Source organism: Danio rerio, chromosome 16 (genome assembly GCF_052040795.2).
Source record: "Danio rerio strain M-AB ecotype USA chromosome 16, GRCz13ab, whole genome shotgun sequence".
NCBI classification, from domain to species: domain Eukaryota; kingdom Metazoa; phylum Chordata; class Actinopteri; order Cypriniformes; family Danionidae; genus Danio; species Danio rerio.
The window spans coordinates 51,505,384-51,520,938 of record NC_141036.1 but is presented as its reverse complement, the minus strand read 5'-3'; the positions used below and the strand labels follow the sequence as shown (position 1 = coordinate 51,520,938).

General features: G+C 35.8%; 1 protein-coding gene across 1 annotated transcript in view; it reads right to left on the bottom strand.

Annotated features, from left to right (window-relative positions):
- Positions 1-252: 252 nt before the first annotated feature.
- Positions 253-15,555, bottom strand: part of smg5 (SMG5 nonsense mediated mRNA decay factor) — a 39,970-nt gene continuing 24,667 nt past the window's right edge. The window contains 5 exon segments of the mRNA NM_001024923.1: positions 253-480; positions 7,754-7,892; positions 7,973-8,047; positions 8,596-8,686; positions 10,675-10,834. Coding sequence (NP_001020094.1) covers positions 397-480; positions 7,754-7,892; positions 7,973-8,047; positions 8,596-8,686; positions 10,675-10,834 — 549 coding nt within the window. The 3' untranslated portion in view covers positions 253-396.

Below are 15,555 nucleotides of genomic sequence, written 5' to 3'. Positions count from 1 at the left end.
CGATTTTATGGTTTTCGTGATGTTTATGCACATGAATGTTCGTTTCTCTCTCAAAAAAACATGTACACTCATTTCATCGGTATATCTGCCTGGTTATGGCGCACTTTTATTTCACCCCTTTAGCTTCTATTAACCCTCCTGCGTGGGGTTTGAGGAGGCTCTGCTGTACGTTTTAAGCCCCTGTGCCTCTGACTTCTCTTTTCTCCCGTCACTTTCTGCACCTCCTTCCTTCCCAACCCTCCATCTTTTGAGTTTTTTTTTTGTCTTGGAGACACATATACAGACAGAGCAGCAAAGTGGGAGAGAGAGAGAGAGCGAGAGAGATAGAGAGAGTGAGGGGGAGTGAGTGTGCGATCAGCGAATGCCGAGTCCACCCCCTGCGTCCCGCACCGTTTCTCAGCCCATCTCTTTCCATTGCCGGTAAAATTCGATGATGTTTTTTAGCTCCATGCCTGCTGCTGCTACCGCCTGGACAGCCGCCTGCAGATATATCAGCAGACAAACAATGTTAATGCGGAACAACTTCTTACAAAATGACTCTACTGTAGTAAAACAAGTGTGGTTAAAGGAACTCAGTTACTGGAACTAACCACCAAGCCGGTCCTTTATTTTATACTCTAACAATAGTTTTCCCTGATAATTTTAATGTGATTTAAAGGGACAAAAGAAAATTCTGTCAATAATTACTGGCTCTCAAGTTGTTTTAAATCCAAGATCTTTTTTATTCGAGAAAGCTACCAAAAACATGATCAAAACAGTCCATGTTGTCCATGTGTGGTTCAATCGGAATATTAAGAAGCAAATTTAACTACTTTTTAAAAACAGTTTCTTCACCTCAGTGTCAGTATATTGCGCACATTTATGAGAACTGATGTATACCTCAGATGCCCGAGCACTGCTTCCTCTGTTTGAAACTAAGCACAGACACATTCGAAGTCTGATCAAGCACAATCAACATATCAAGAGTTCACACTTAGCAGATAATTGATTATAAAGCATGTTTGGTAGGGGTGTGCAGATCACAAATCTCACGGTTTGGATCACATTATGGTTTTTTTAGTCATGGATCGCACAACTTTTCGGATCAGCCAAAAAGGGGAGGAGACAAATGTCATTTGCCTTCCATTTATTACCAAAATATTACTGCAAGACACTTTTAGTTTTAACAAACAGAACCTCGAACCTGTCATTCTATCAATTAAATAAAATGAAGAAATAATCAGCTGAATAAAAATAAAGTGTAACATATTCAGTACTGTGAAAACTTCACTGTTACAACTGCTGTTGCTGATAACAATAAATGTAGAAATCTATCGTTACAGTTTGTACAACCCATATTTATTTTTAGCCTTATTTTGAATAAATGATTATGTTTTTTACTCAATAAACTTCATGTATTATTGCTAGATGTGTCATTTTTGAAGAAATATTCAGTGGCTTATTTCTGTTCGCTGGTTGTGGCCACCTATTGGTTAAATAATGTAATTGCTGGCTACAACTTTCATATTTGAATGTAGTTATAGTGATTTTAATCTTTACTATAAGCATCAGTAGTTTTATCTAAAATTATAAACTGTTATTCCAGGATTTCTGTATTATTTGCCAGTAATTCATAACCAACTCAAAAGACTAAAGACTCAATCTCTTTAGTAATTTTTGCGTTTTCAGATTTGAATGCAGCGATTTGAAGGATTAATAAACATGTGCAAATAACCATCATTTATGTTGCGTGGGTGTTGAGATCCTGATCTTTTAAAGATTAATAGTGCAGCTTACACTGAATGCATTAATGCAGGCTAAACAAGTAGTTAAGGCTAAACAAGTAGCTAAACAAGTAGTGACAGAAACACCTTTAACAACCCACAAATTAATAACCAACACCTTCTAACAAACTCACCACATCCTGAATAACACACCACAACTTCTTCTGTCATCATAATATTTTACAGCCAAGCCTAAACGCTTTCATACATGTGATTTGAATAATGCGAGGGGCAATCTCTCTGTGATTGTTATAAATTTAGGATTAACCCACCATTAAAAAAATTATTAATCCTCTGGCCATGTGTTCCAAACCGTGGGTTGTGATCCATACAAATCACGGATCAACCGTGATCCGTTACACCCCTAGTTTTTGGCAAGCTGTCCTTAGCTAATAAGATCCTCGTGGCCAGGGCTCCCTCCCGTTTGCAGGGTAGAGGGGAGTTTGAGCTCATGTAGATCTCGAGAACTCCCCTGCTATTTATGGCTAAAGACAAATTAGGGATTGCTACAAAGAGATATACTGCTGACTTACAGCTCATCTGTGGTGGCAAATTTGGTTAAGTCAATTCCCTTATGTCAAATAGGAGGAAACCGAGGAACCCGGAGGAAACCCAGGCGAGCACGCGAAGAACATGTAAACTCCCCACAGAAATGTCAACTGGCCTGGTAAGGACTTGAACCAGTGACATTTTTGCTGTAAGGCAAATGTGCTAACCACTGGGCCACCATGCCACTCTATCTAGAAAAAGTGGATGAAGTAAGGGGGTGGAGGGGATTCTTCAAGGTGAAGATAACTGAGGTGCATAACTCTGGCTATTTACGGTGAGTTAGGAATGGTCTGATTGGTGAATAATGAATTGGCTAATGCAGGACAAGCCACGGTCAATCATAAGCCAGTGAAATTAGTTTAGAAATAAACTTCACAAAGAGCACATCACTCTCATGAATGTGCCCCCTATAATGACACTAAGGAGAAGAAACTGTTGAATTAAGTTGTTATTTTTGTTTTATGTGCATGCAACTATTCTCTTCTCCTGATCGAAACACTTAAAGCAGTGTTTCTCAACCATGTACCTAGAGGACCACCAGCTCTTCACATTTTCATGCCTCTTTAAGCAAACACACCTGATTCACACGGTGTGACAGACAAGAAACATCCAAAACATGCAGTGTTGGTGGTCCTACAGGAACGTGGTTGAAAACACTGACGTAAGACATATTGTCAGTTCTAAGGATTTTTTTTTTAATGAGTCGAAAACATTGCCGTATAAAAAGGATAAGGCAGGTCTCAGATTTCACCAAACATATATTCATTTGTGTTCTGAAGATCAACAATGGTCTCAGGGGTTTGTAATGACTAGAGTGTGCATAATTAATAACATTTCTTTGGGTGAACTAATCCTTCAAGCCAGCCAACAATAACATTAAATGAAGCATATATGTTGTGTAAATGCAGTGACTGAAAGATTATGTAAGCAGAGATGGAATGTAGACATTTTAGGTATGCGACTGAAAAAGTAGAAGGGAGGATAAAATCACCTGTGACAACAGCAGTGCTAAAAACAAAACTATGCTGCAAAGTCAAAATGTAAATGCTGCCAGCATTAGCTTTAAAGATGTTTATGTCTTGTACCACTTTAAAATCCTATGTTGATGTTTTGCATGTGAAGGATTTGCCCAATCAGCATAAACTTACATCACTGCTAGTTTCTATTGTGCATTGATAGATCCAAAGGTCTACGTAAAAACTCATTCAGTTCCTCTACAGGCGTTCCTATAACTAAAATTGTTACCAGGTCCTATGGTGTGAACACATTGAAAAGCAGGTATTTTCAGCAATGGTTCTAGGAACTACAGAATGTTTATCTTGAACAAAATGTCCAAATAAAAGACAAAAAGAAATCTACTAGGAAATGTTGGTGTAATAATGTAGCTTTTATATTAAGGAAACATGAATTATTTTATTTGTCAGTTTCTTTTCTCCTGCTTTAGTCCAGGTCATGTGTTTATGAGTGCACTATACACTCCCTAGCCATTTTATTAGGTACACCTTACTAGTACCGGGTTGGACCCCCTTTTGGCCTTCAGAACTGCCTTAATCCTTCGTGACAGACTCAACAAGGTACTGGAAATATTCCTCAGAGATTTTTGTCCATATTGACATGATTATATGATTGCAAGTTGCTGCAAATATGTCAGCTGCACATCCATAATGCGAATCTTCCATTTCACCACATTTCAAAGGGGCTCTATTGGATTGAGACCTGGTGACTATGTAGGCCATTTCAGTACAGTGAAATCATTGTCATGTTCAAGAAACCAGTCTGAGAGGATTCAGTGTTTATGATGAGGCGCGTTATCCTGCTGGAAATAGCCATCAAAAGATGAGCACACTGTAGTCATAAAGGGATGGACATGGTCAGCAACAATATTCAGGTAGGCTGTGGCATTGACACGATGCTTGATTAGTACTAATGGGCCCAAAGTGTGCCAAGAAAATATCCCCCACACCATTACACCACCACCAACCGCCTGAACTGTTGATGCAAGGCAGGATGGATCCATGCTTTTATGTTGTTGACACCGAATTCTGACTCTACCATCTCAAGGTTGGACGTGTTGTGCATTCATGGATGCTGCATACTTTAGTTGTATTGAGTGGTTATTTGAGTAACTGTTGCCTTTCTATCAGCTCTAACCAGTCTGGCCATTCTCCTCTGACATCAACAAGACATCTGCACCCACATAATTGCCGCTTATTGGATATTTTCTCTTTTTCAGACCGTTCTCTGTAAACCCTAGAGATGGTTGAGTGTGAAAATTCCAGTAGTTCAGCAGTTTCTGAAATACTCAGACAAGCCCGTCTGCCACCAACAACCATGCCACATTCAAAGTCACTTAAATCACCCTTTTTCCCCATTCTGATGCTCGATTTGAACTGCAGCAGATTGTCTCGATCATGTCTTCATGCCTAAATGCACTGAGTTGCTGCCATGTGATTGCGCTAATGGGAATTATTCTCGTAGCATCATTAAATCATGGTTAAACCACAAATGACACTCTTTTAAGTAAGATATTTCGAAATTTTAAACATTTCATGACTGTCCAAGAAAGGCCAGAGAGGACATGAGAGTAATTCTAATCAGAAATTTCATTTTTGAGTGAATTAACCCTTTAAAAGCCAGCAAAAAAACATGTATATGCTGAATAAATACAAAAAGGCAATGACAAAGATTATGTAAACAGAGATGGAATGTAGATATTTTAGTTATGCTACTGAAAGAGGAAAAGGGAGGTTTTAATCATCTGTGACAACTTGCAGAGCTACATAGCATTGAGGCTGAGAAAACAGAACTATGCTGCAAAGTCAAAAAAATATGTCATGCAAGTATGTTTTATATGCCATGCAGTTGCACAATCAGCATACACTTATGTCACTGGTAGTTTCTATTGTGCAATGATAAATCTAAAAATCCAAGAAGTAGCTAATTTAGTTTCCAAACAGATGTTCCTATAACTAGAGTGAAAGAGTGTCCTGCAACAGTTCTATGAAAAGGTTCATCCAGTGCAGAAGTCCCCAAAAACACTAACAGAGGTGGAAAATGAAAACAAAATCTACAATGTCTAGTTGGAATCACATTGTTACTTTTCTATTAAGAAAACATTAATTATTTTAAGAAGTTATGGGAATACTTTTGTGTACGTTTTTTGACTACATTTTTTGTACCTTTCTAGGCTTAAATGTCATGACTATTGCATTCCATGTAGGGCCAGAGTGCTGTTGGATTTCATCAAAAATATCCTAACTTGTGTTCTGAAGAAGAACGAAGGTCTTACATGTTTGAAATGACATGAGGATGATTAAAAAAAGAAATTCATGTTCAGATGAACTATGTATTTAACACAAATCACTAATGAACCAATGGCATAGCAGTAACTCAATGAACTTTATATGCAAAGAGATGGTAAAGACAACCTAGTGTGACCCTTATAATGGAGAAAATGATTAAGCAACTTTGAATGTCATATGGTTGTTGGTGTCTGACTGTTTCAGAAACTGCTGATCTACTGAAATTTTCCACAAACAAACATATCTTGGATTTATAAAGAATGGTCAGAAAACATCCAAAGAGCAGCAGTCCTATGGAAAAAATGGTCTTGTAGCCAGAGATCAGAGTTTTGTAGAAGATCATCTGAGCAGGAGAAGAGCACACCAGCACTAAGAAATGCAAACTGTGGTAACAGTTCACAAAGCATAACTAATGCTGTGACTTTCAGAAGGTAGGGTCTGGCATAAACAACCTGAAACATGGATCATCCTGCATTATATAAATGATTCAGGCTGCTGGTGGTACAATGGGGATATTTTTTCGGCACATTTTAGGCCTCTTAGTTCCAACTGACAATCAATTAAACACCACAGCCTTCCGGACTATTGTTTCTGACCACCTTTTATGAACAGTGTACAATCTTGCAACAGTCTATTTTAGGAAGGATAACATACCAACTCACAAAGCGCAAATAATTTAAAACTGGTTTCTTGAAAATGACAGCAAGTTCACGGTAGTTTTGTTGCCACATAAAAGGTTAAGTTCAACCAAAAATGAAAATGAAAACTCACCATTTGCCCTCCCTCAAGTGGTTTTAAACCTTTGAGTTTCTGATGAACACTAAAAAAAGAATATACTTTTATAGATTTAAAGAAAGCTAAAAACCTGTAACCGTTGACTTCTATAGAAGGAAAAGCAAATGATCAATGATTACAGGTTTTCAGCTTTCTTCAAAATAATCATATTTAGTGTTTAACAAAAGAAAGAATGCCAAACAGGTTTGGAACAAGTCTGAGTAAATGATGACAGAATTTTCTGAGAACAATCCCTTTAAATGTCTGCTTTTAGCTTAGAACCTTAATTCAGGAAGTAACAGAGAGATAACCATGGCACAGAGAGCAACAAGTATATTATCTGAAACCAATCCTGTGGTATGATTATTCATCTCAGTCCTACTGTAGCATTGCAGGTAGGTGTTAACTGTTTAAAACATTGTCTATGTTTGCACATTATTCGTGGGGTGTTATATTTTTGCATACACTTAATAGTAATCATGGGGAGTATTCCTTATTATACTTGGGGGGCCTATAGGTCCCCTTTTAAGTTCCTATAAAGGTAATTTGGATATATTGAAATTAGTAAAGTGAATTAATGTATGTGATATAATCATATGTGATCATGCTTGTAGATGAATGAAACTTGTAACACTAATAGTAAACCAGGTGACTAATTGACTTTCATTTCACTGAAATCTGTAGAAAGACAAGCTTACAGTTGATTACTTGTTTGTATGTTACAGTTTCACGTTTTCTTGCAAAAACGGATGGACGAGGAGTCAGTGTCTTTAAGAAGAGTTTATCTTGCTGTCAAGTTATATAAGGAGGGCAGCACAATAGACAAACAACCTCCAAAGATCTCAATCCAATACAGCATCTTTGAAATGTGCTGCAATTGTAGAAATCTGACAAAACCTGGAGTAACTGTTTGTTGCAATCATGTCAACAACCAAAACCTCTGAGGAATGTTTTCTGTCTATATTTAAATCGATGCCATCAACAATTAAAGCAGTTCTGAAAAGACAATGCAGTATAACTTTGTCCTAGCAAGGTAGCTAATAAAGGGACCAGTGAGTGAATATATGACATTTCCAATATTTCAATTCAGATCATCTTTATTTCTATTGCATTTATCACAATGTAGAGTGTGTCAAATCAGCCTAACCTAACTAAAAAATAAAGAGACATAATATGTAATGTAGAATGCTGGTGTAGTTCTCTATCAATTGAAACCGCTTCAGATCAGTTTAGTATGAATGTCACTGCTGAAGGGTGATCCAGTGAAGTGAAACTCCACCAAAGCAATAAAAACAACCGCATGGTCTGGCACCTACCAAACTCGTTTTACATAATAGCTCACTTGGAGTCTTGTGCATGACTGACCTTCATGGAAGCCGATCTTTCACTCAGCTCCTCCAATGAGTGTCCTGTGAGAATGGTGACCATGCCGGCGGTGTCTTCATCTCCACTGCTCTGAGATCCCGTCAGCTGACGACAGCTGTCCACCATCTTATATAGGTGCCTGTATAACAGTCAACCGTCAATACAGGGCATGCAGAAAACCATACAGAGCTTCACGCTCTAAAACATCAGGTGACTTACCAGGCTTCTGTGTCCTGACGTTTTAGTTTGTCCCTCTCAAAGCTTCTTCCTGACTCTTTCTGACAGCGGATGTACCTGTTGCACAATAAAGTAAGAATAAATGACCATTTGTGCATTTATCACACTGCACTGCTCACTGGGATTTTGTGCTCAAAGCGGCCCATATTGACTGCCTGGAGCTCAGACGTGCGCATATACTGCTGAAGCGCATGCCAGAGTGTGTGTATGTGGTCATGTGATGTGCGTTTTCAGCGGTATAGTGTTGAAGGAAGGGTTTTCATAAATGCTAGGTAAAACTGTGTGGATGTGGATCGTTTTTATCCTAAAATTCCATTTTAAAACTAAGACCTATTCGTGTAAACAGGGCCTAAGTGTGTGTTTTCGTAAGTGGGTTGCTTCTGCAATTGGGGTGGGGTGGAGGAGTGCAGTGCTGACTCAGCATCGTGATGTCTATAGGTCATCGGTGAGTAAATGATGACAAAATTTTCAGTTTTGCGTGAACTATCCCTTTAAATTGGTGCTGTATCAAATTCAAATGCATGTTATAATCATATTTCTACAGGTCAAAGCTCTACAGTTTGCAACGGAACTACAATCTTACTATTGCTAAGCTCAAGACGTACCTATTCCCTTTCCGAAACTCTGTCTCAAGGAACCGGATGCCATCTCTTGCGCCAGAGTTCTCTTTCTTCAGCATGTCCAGACCATCAATCACTGCAAGAGAGGAGAAATTCATCCTAGTCAAGCCATTTGCACAAACAAACATCGATTGATCGTTCCTGCACGTGAGCACCTTCTGTACAAAATGGCCACTTGAGATTACATTCTATTGCATTTATGTAGCAAACAGGAGGAGTCTGGATCTTAAATCAGTAAAAGTATGTAGCGATAAAAAAAAAAAAAACTAGAGTAAATATTATGTTAAGTCAATTAAATTAAGCATGATATCTGCCAAAAATCTATGCCAAGATGATTAACAAGCCTCCCACTGCATTTTTTTCTTTCCATAAACTTCCCAGTTTTCAGACTGAATAAAGACAGATAAAGATCATTTTGGGGCAGCATGACAAGATACTGATTCATTCAGAATGATTCGTGAAAAGCTTTAAACTTTTTTTTTGTTTTTACTTTATCGTGATTTACAAGCAGCTTTTAAGTCACAATAACAAAAATCTAACACTTTATTTTTAAAATAAAAAGTAAAAAACTTAAACTAAAAGAACAGTTTACCCAAAAATGATGATTCACTCATTATTTCGCTTCATTATTACATTTTTGCATTTCTTTTGTATGCTTAACCTAAAAGAAAACATTTTATGAAAGCTGAAAACCTCCAACCATTGACACCCATAATAAGAAAAACAAATACTATGCAAGTCGATGGTTACAGGTTTCTAGCTCTCTTCAAAATATTTGTGTTCAACAGAGGACAGAAAGTCAAATAGGTTTAGAACAGTGAAGGAAAGCCAATGATGACAAAATTGTCTAATTGTAGGCGAACTATTCCTTTAAATGTGAATCTGGATAATAAAAACACGATCTATTTACATTAAAAACTGCAGTGTTTTAAAATGTTTAGACTATATATATTTTTTCTTTTTCAAATACTTCCCAAATTATGTTTAACAAAGCACAGAATTTTTAACAGTATTAACTATAATATTTTTTGTCTTTTGGAGAAAGTCTTATTTGCTTTGTTTCGGCTAGAATAAACAAATATTTTTAAAACCATTTTAAGGTCATCATTATAAGCCCCCTTAACCCTTTGACTGCCCCTATACCAAACGGTTGACCATGTTTAGTCATTTAAAAAATGACTGTTTTAAACGACACTCACAGCATTGTTGGTTATGAAAAAAATAAAATAAAAATAATTTTTTTTTTAAAATCTAACATAATCCTGTTGCACTACTAAACTTAAATTTAGTTTTATTGTTGAAAAAAAAACATGTTAAATGAGAATCTTAAAAATCTAAATGAGAACATTTCATGGCATACTTAAAAATAAAGTTGATTTAGCATTCAAAAAATGTTTTATTTTGAATAAATATTTTTAAATAAATTGGTCTAACACTTCATATTTTAGGATTTTTCATAGTATATGTATTAAGTCCGGTACTTTTACCATAAACTTTGGTAGAGGCTGATATTTGAGATATTATAGGATGTGTTAAAAAACTGCATTGAGTGTTTAACTAGCCACATTAAGAGTTAAGAAACGCAATACAAACATTTTTGTCCTGGTGGGGTAGTTAAAGGGTTAAGCATTTTTTTTTATTTTGATTGTCTACAGAACTAACCATCATTATACAATGACTTGCTTAATTACCCTAATTACCCTAGTTAAGCCTTTAAATGTCACTTTAAGCTCCATAGAAGTATCTTAAAAAATATATAGTAAAATATTATGTACAGTCATTATGGTAAAGATAAAATAAATCAGTTATCAGAAATGAGTTATTAAAACTATTGTGTTTAGAAATGTGTTGAAAAAATATTTTCCATTAAACAGAAATTGAGGAAAAAAAAATATTCAGAGGGGCTAATAATTCTGACTTCAACTGTATTCACTAGAGACATTTAAAATAATTAAGTTAATTTCCATAGCATTCACAGGCTTGAAAAACACTGTTTACATCCCAGATTTCTTAGTAGTGCGCAAACCCTCATTAGGAGACTGCTGGCGGAGGCCGGGGTCTAACCTGTGCGAGGGATGATGATGATGAAGCATCCGCTGGCAGCCAGCTGTCTGAGCAGCCCCAGGTGCTGGCAGAGGACAGCAGTATCTGGCACCAGATAAGGAGACATGGAGGACTGGGCTTTAGGCTGCTGCAGACTGCCCTCCAGCTGAGAAACCTCCAACTGCACAGAGACACGAGGAAACCATTCATCACAAAGCCAGTTAAATTACTACATTTAGTAATATGGCATGCATTAAAGGTCCCCTGGAATGCCTTGAAATGTATGACTAATTTAAAAGGGTGAATTCGGTCATCATTATTCACTCGTTCAAAACTATGGGCGTCACTAGGCCCATTTTTACACTTCTATTCAGCATGCCTAAAAGTTTTGCGATTAGCTTATAAACTGTACACTACTAAATTATCGACTCTTTCCCCTTTAGTGCCGGCAGACTTCAGCTTCTCCATTTTTAACTCATTTCTCATTTAATCAGCAAACCGAAGGTCAAATTTGCTCATATTTCTAGTTCTTTGCTCCAGAAACACTTCTATCACTTGTACCCCAATGTCACAGAAAAGCAATCGGGTTTCCTCGGTGCTTCCCTCATCACAGCTGTTTGCTCCAGTGAAAAAGTAACTCTTAATAAACATTTAATAAACAAATCACATCACAGTGCATGTGGCAGTGACTATACCATACATTTAGGCACAGGATTAACCACAGTGACAGAACCACTCAGTGAATGTACTCTTTTTAACTGCATATCAGAGTGAAACATTACTGCCGTGCACAGACCAGAAAACGTATAGTACCTCGTTTAAATTATGCTGAATTATGTATATTAAAGAGAAATGTTTACACAGACACCACAATGCTATTGTATGGTAGACAACATATAAAGTGGATCAAAACCTTTCAAAGTCAACATTTCATTCTTATCTTCGGACAATGGGGTATACATGCATAGTTAGTCTTTTTCAGCCAACAATAAACATACGGTGAAAGGGTAATGTGATTATTTTAGATTTCATAAGGTTCCTTTTACAGCATTATTGTTGTAATTTAATTAAAATACATTCAGTTAAATAAACTTTAGCATCCATTTAGTTGTTCAAAAAAATGAAAAGATGAAAGATTGTGTTAACGCAAGCATTATACATAAGTCAGCTCAGAAACTCAGTTGAAAATACTGGGATAAAATAAACTGTTATTTTAATGACATGGCGATGGAAATGGAATTTAATGTAGTGCTTCTTGTCTGGCCTGAGACCCACTTTATATTGTATATCAATCAGGCAGTGAAAATCACAGATTTTGAAAGAAATCAGGTCTTAAACGTGGCGATATTGTAATGGTGTGACAGTTCACCTAAAGCGATTAGGCTGGCTGACTGAACATTAAAAATCTGTGTGCATATAGCCCATTAAGATTTTTTTAATCCACTTTACTCACCCAAAAATGAAAAATACCTCATCATTTACTGTCCCTTATGTGGTTTTAAACCTTTGAGTTTCTTTCTTCTGCTGAACACAAAAGAAGATATTTTGAAAAATGCTGGTTTGTTACACCCTTCAACTTCCATAGTAGTGAAAACACATTAGTAATAAACACATAACATTACAAATACACATTACAAGTGTTGTATTGTATTAAGAATTGTTTCCTATTTCGACTTACATTATGATAGTGAAATATGTTAAAGTATATGTAAAATAGTATGTATAATAAATATGTTTATATATATGCCATTTTGGATTAGGAAAGTGGCAGTTTTATTTATTATAATATTACATGGAAAAATGTACTTGAGTATAGACACTAGTTTATTTAGAACTCAAATGGCTATGACAATGCTAAAGTTCAACAGAAGAAAGAAACTCAAAGGTTTAAAACCACATAAGGGACAGTAAATGATAAGGTAATTTTCAATTTTGGGTGAGCTAAGTGGATCGGAAAAAAAATCTAAAAGGGCTATATGCACACAGATTTTTAATGTTCAATCAGCCAGCCCAATCGCTTCAGGCGAACTGTCGCACCATTACAAAATCGCCACATTTAAGACCTGACTGATAAACAATATGAAGTGGGTCTCAGACCAGACAAGAAGCACTGAATTAAATTCCATTTCCCCCGCCATTTCATTAAAATATGACAGTTTATTTTATCTCATTATTTTCAATGGAGTTTCAGCACTAACCTGCTGCTACTGGCGCAAGCATTAATATGGTCTACATCTCGTTTTATGCTTAAACAACTAAATGTATGCTGGTCTATTTAACTGATTGTATTTTAATTAAATTATCACACTTATGCTGTAAAAGAAACCTTATGAAATCTAAAATAGTCACATTACCTTTTCACTGTAGGTTTATTGTTGGCTGAAAAAACACTAGCTGTGCATTTATACCCCATTGTCCTGAGATAAGAATGGGTTTTGTTTAGTAGTTTTAGAAGAACTTTGATGAAAGATTTTGATCCACTTCATATGTTGACTACCATACAACAGCATTGTGGTGCCTTTGTAACCATTTCTCTACTTTAATATACTGTACATTGTTCAGCGCAATTCAAACGGGTCCTATACATTTTCTGGTCTGTGCTTTAGCAGTTTACCTGTCATTAATGTAAAGCCAGACTTCATTCACTGAGCACAATGGAAAGCATATTTACACTGTCTGAATTGTTTATTCGCTACTATATGTAAAGCACTATCTACCATGCTGCTCTATGCATCAACTGTAGCTGTGTAAGAGTTTAAAATGTGTAGAGTTCAGATGCAAAAACCTCCAAGTCCCATCTGATATTTTCTTCTAAAATGAGAATTTTTCTCAGGCTTTAGTGTAGGGTTTCAGTAATTTCACTTTTAAGGCAATCGATGCTGCTTTTCATTGCCTTTAAAGTGAAATAACTGGACATCAACAGAAGGCTAAGAACAACACTCACAACAGATGTTAGAGACTCCTCATGTTTAAATTTAAACTGTCTTAGTTGCCTGTATACTGACTGTATTAATGTGTGCACTGCATTTTCCCCCTCTCCATGTGTAATTGTGCACAACACGTTTCAACAGCCCAGTTTTATATGGTTCCTCCCCTCATTGTTCTGGCAAATAAATGTGGAAGAGTTCAGATCAACACTGTGTCATTTATTAATGAGAGAATTTGAGAGGTGACGACCTAAAATAAATCAACCCATATTGGTAGCAGGGCTGAACAATATATCCTTTGAGCATCTATCTCACAATGTGTGCATCCAATAGTCACATCGCAGGATTAGATTATTTATTAAAGACTCAAAAATGAAGATAATATTATGTTAAGCATTATGATTTTAAAATTATTTATACAAATGTTATTTTACGTTTGATTGTTTAATTTCTGTACATGAAATCTGTTAGTCCCTCAAGAAAAGCCCAAAAGCACTTTTATTGAACTTTTCTTTTTGCTCTGTCATATTTATATGCTTTTTCTTTATTATATTTTAATATGCACTGCATAGAAAAATAATTGATCACCCCAGTCGATCTAAAATAATTAAATCTTCCCAAATAGAGCTATTCAAATCATCTGGTGAAATTATATTCATAGCACAATATACAGTTAAAGTCAGAATTATTAGCCCCGCTTTGATTTTTTGTACTTTAAAAATTTTTCCTAAATGATGTTTAACAGAGCAAGGACATTTTCACAGAATGTCTGATAATATTTTTTCTTCTGAAGAAATTCTTATTTATTTTATTTTGGCTAGAATAAAATCAGTTTTTAAATTTTTAAATACCATTTTAAGGACAAAATTATTAGTCCCTTAAAGCAATTTTTTTCTCGAAAGTCTATAGAACAAACCATCGTTATACAATAGCTTGCCTAAACCCTAACCTGCCTAGTTAACCTAATTAACCTAATTAAGCCTTTCAATGTTACTTTAAGCTGTATAGAAGTGTCTTGAAAAATATCTAGTCAAATATTATTTACTGTCATCATGAGAAAGATAAAATAAATCAGTTATTAGAGATGAGTTATTAAAACTATTATGTTTAGAAATGTGTTGAAAAAAATCCTCTCTCCGTTAAACAGAAATTGGGGAAAAAATAAACAGGGGGGCTAATAACTCAACTGTATATCTCAGCAAAACATAATACTGTAATGTCAGATTTTTCCAACATCCTACAGCACTAATTGGTAGAAATAAGCAATTGTATGCTTTGAATATTTATGTCTTCTAAATAGGGTTGTGCGATTTGGGGAAAATATCTAATTGCATTTTTTTTTTTACAGATATTGTGATTTCGATTTGATTTGCGATGTAATTTTGTAGTCAAGCTTCAGCTGAATATTCTGTATCCTAGCTTCACAATGCTACAATGCAGTAAGTGTTAGTTAAAAAAGAAACTTAAAAGGATATTAACTAACTCAAACATTTTTTCAAATTTGTTTATAAATATTCAGAAATTAAACACTTGTTTTTCTCTGGAGCAAACAGTAGTGAGATATGGCGTTGGTTATCTCCTGGTGCCTTTGTGATGATTTTTTATATGGTGTAACAGCTGCAAACAACTCTGAAAATGTACTTAGCTGTTATAAAAGACTCAAAACTATATACTACATTGAGTGTCACTGGCAATACTTTTAGTTGACTTTTTAGAAACACTCCTCATATAGCCACCTGTGGTGCTTTTTTAGGTGCTGGTTGTTGTTGTATTTCTTCGTTTTGTGGCAACAATTCTGCGATAGCTCTTACAAATGACCTGTTTTTGTTTGGTGTCTGTGACTTTGAAAGCAAAAATCATCTGTTAATGCTTCTGAAGTGGCAGACTTCCCACTTGTCCGCACTTTCCTGTTTGTTTGTTTGTTTTATTTTGGGGTTTCGCATAATTCGGTTGCACAATTCTGATTGGGCAGAAC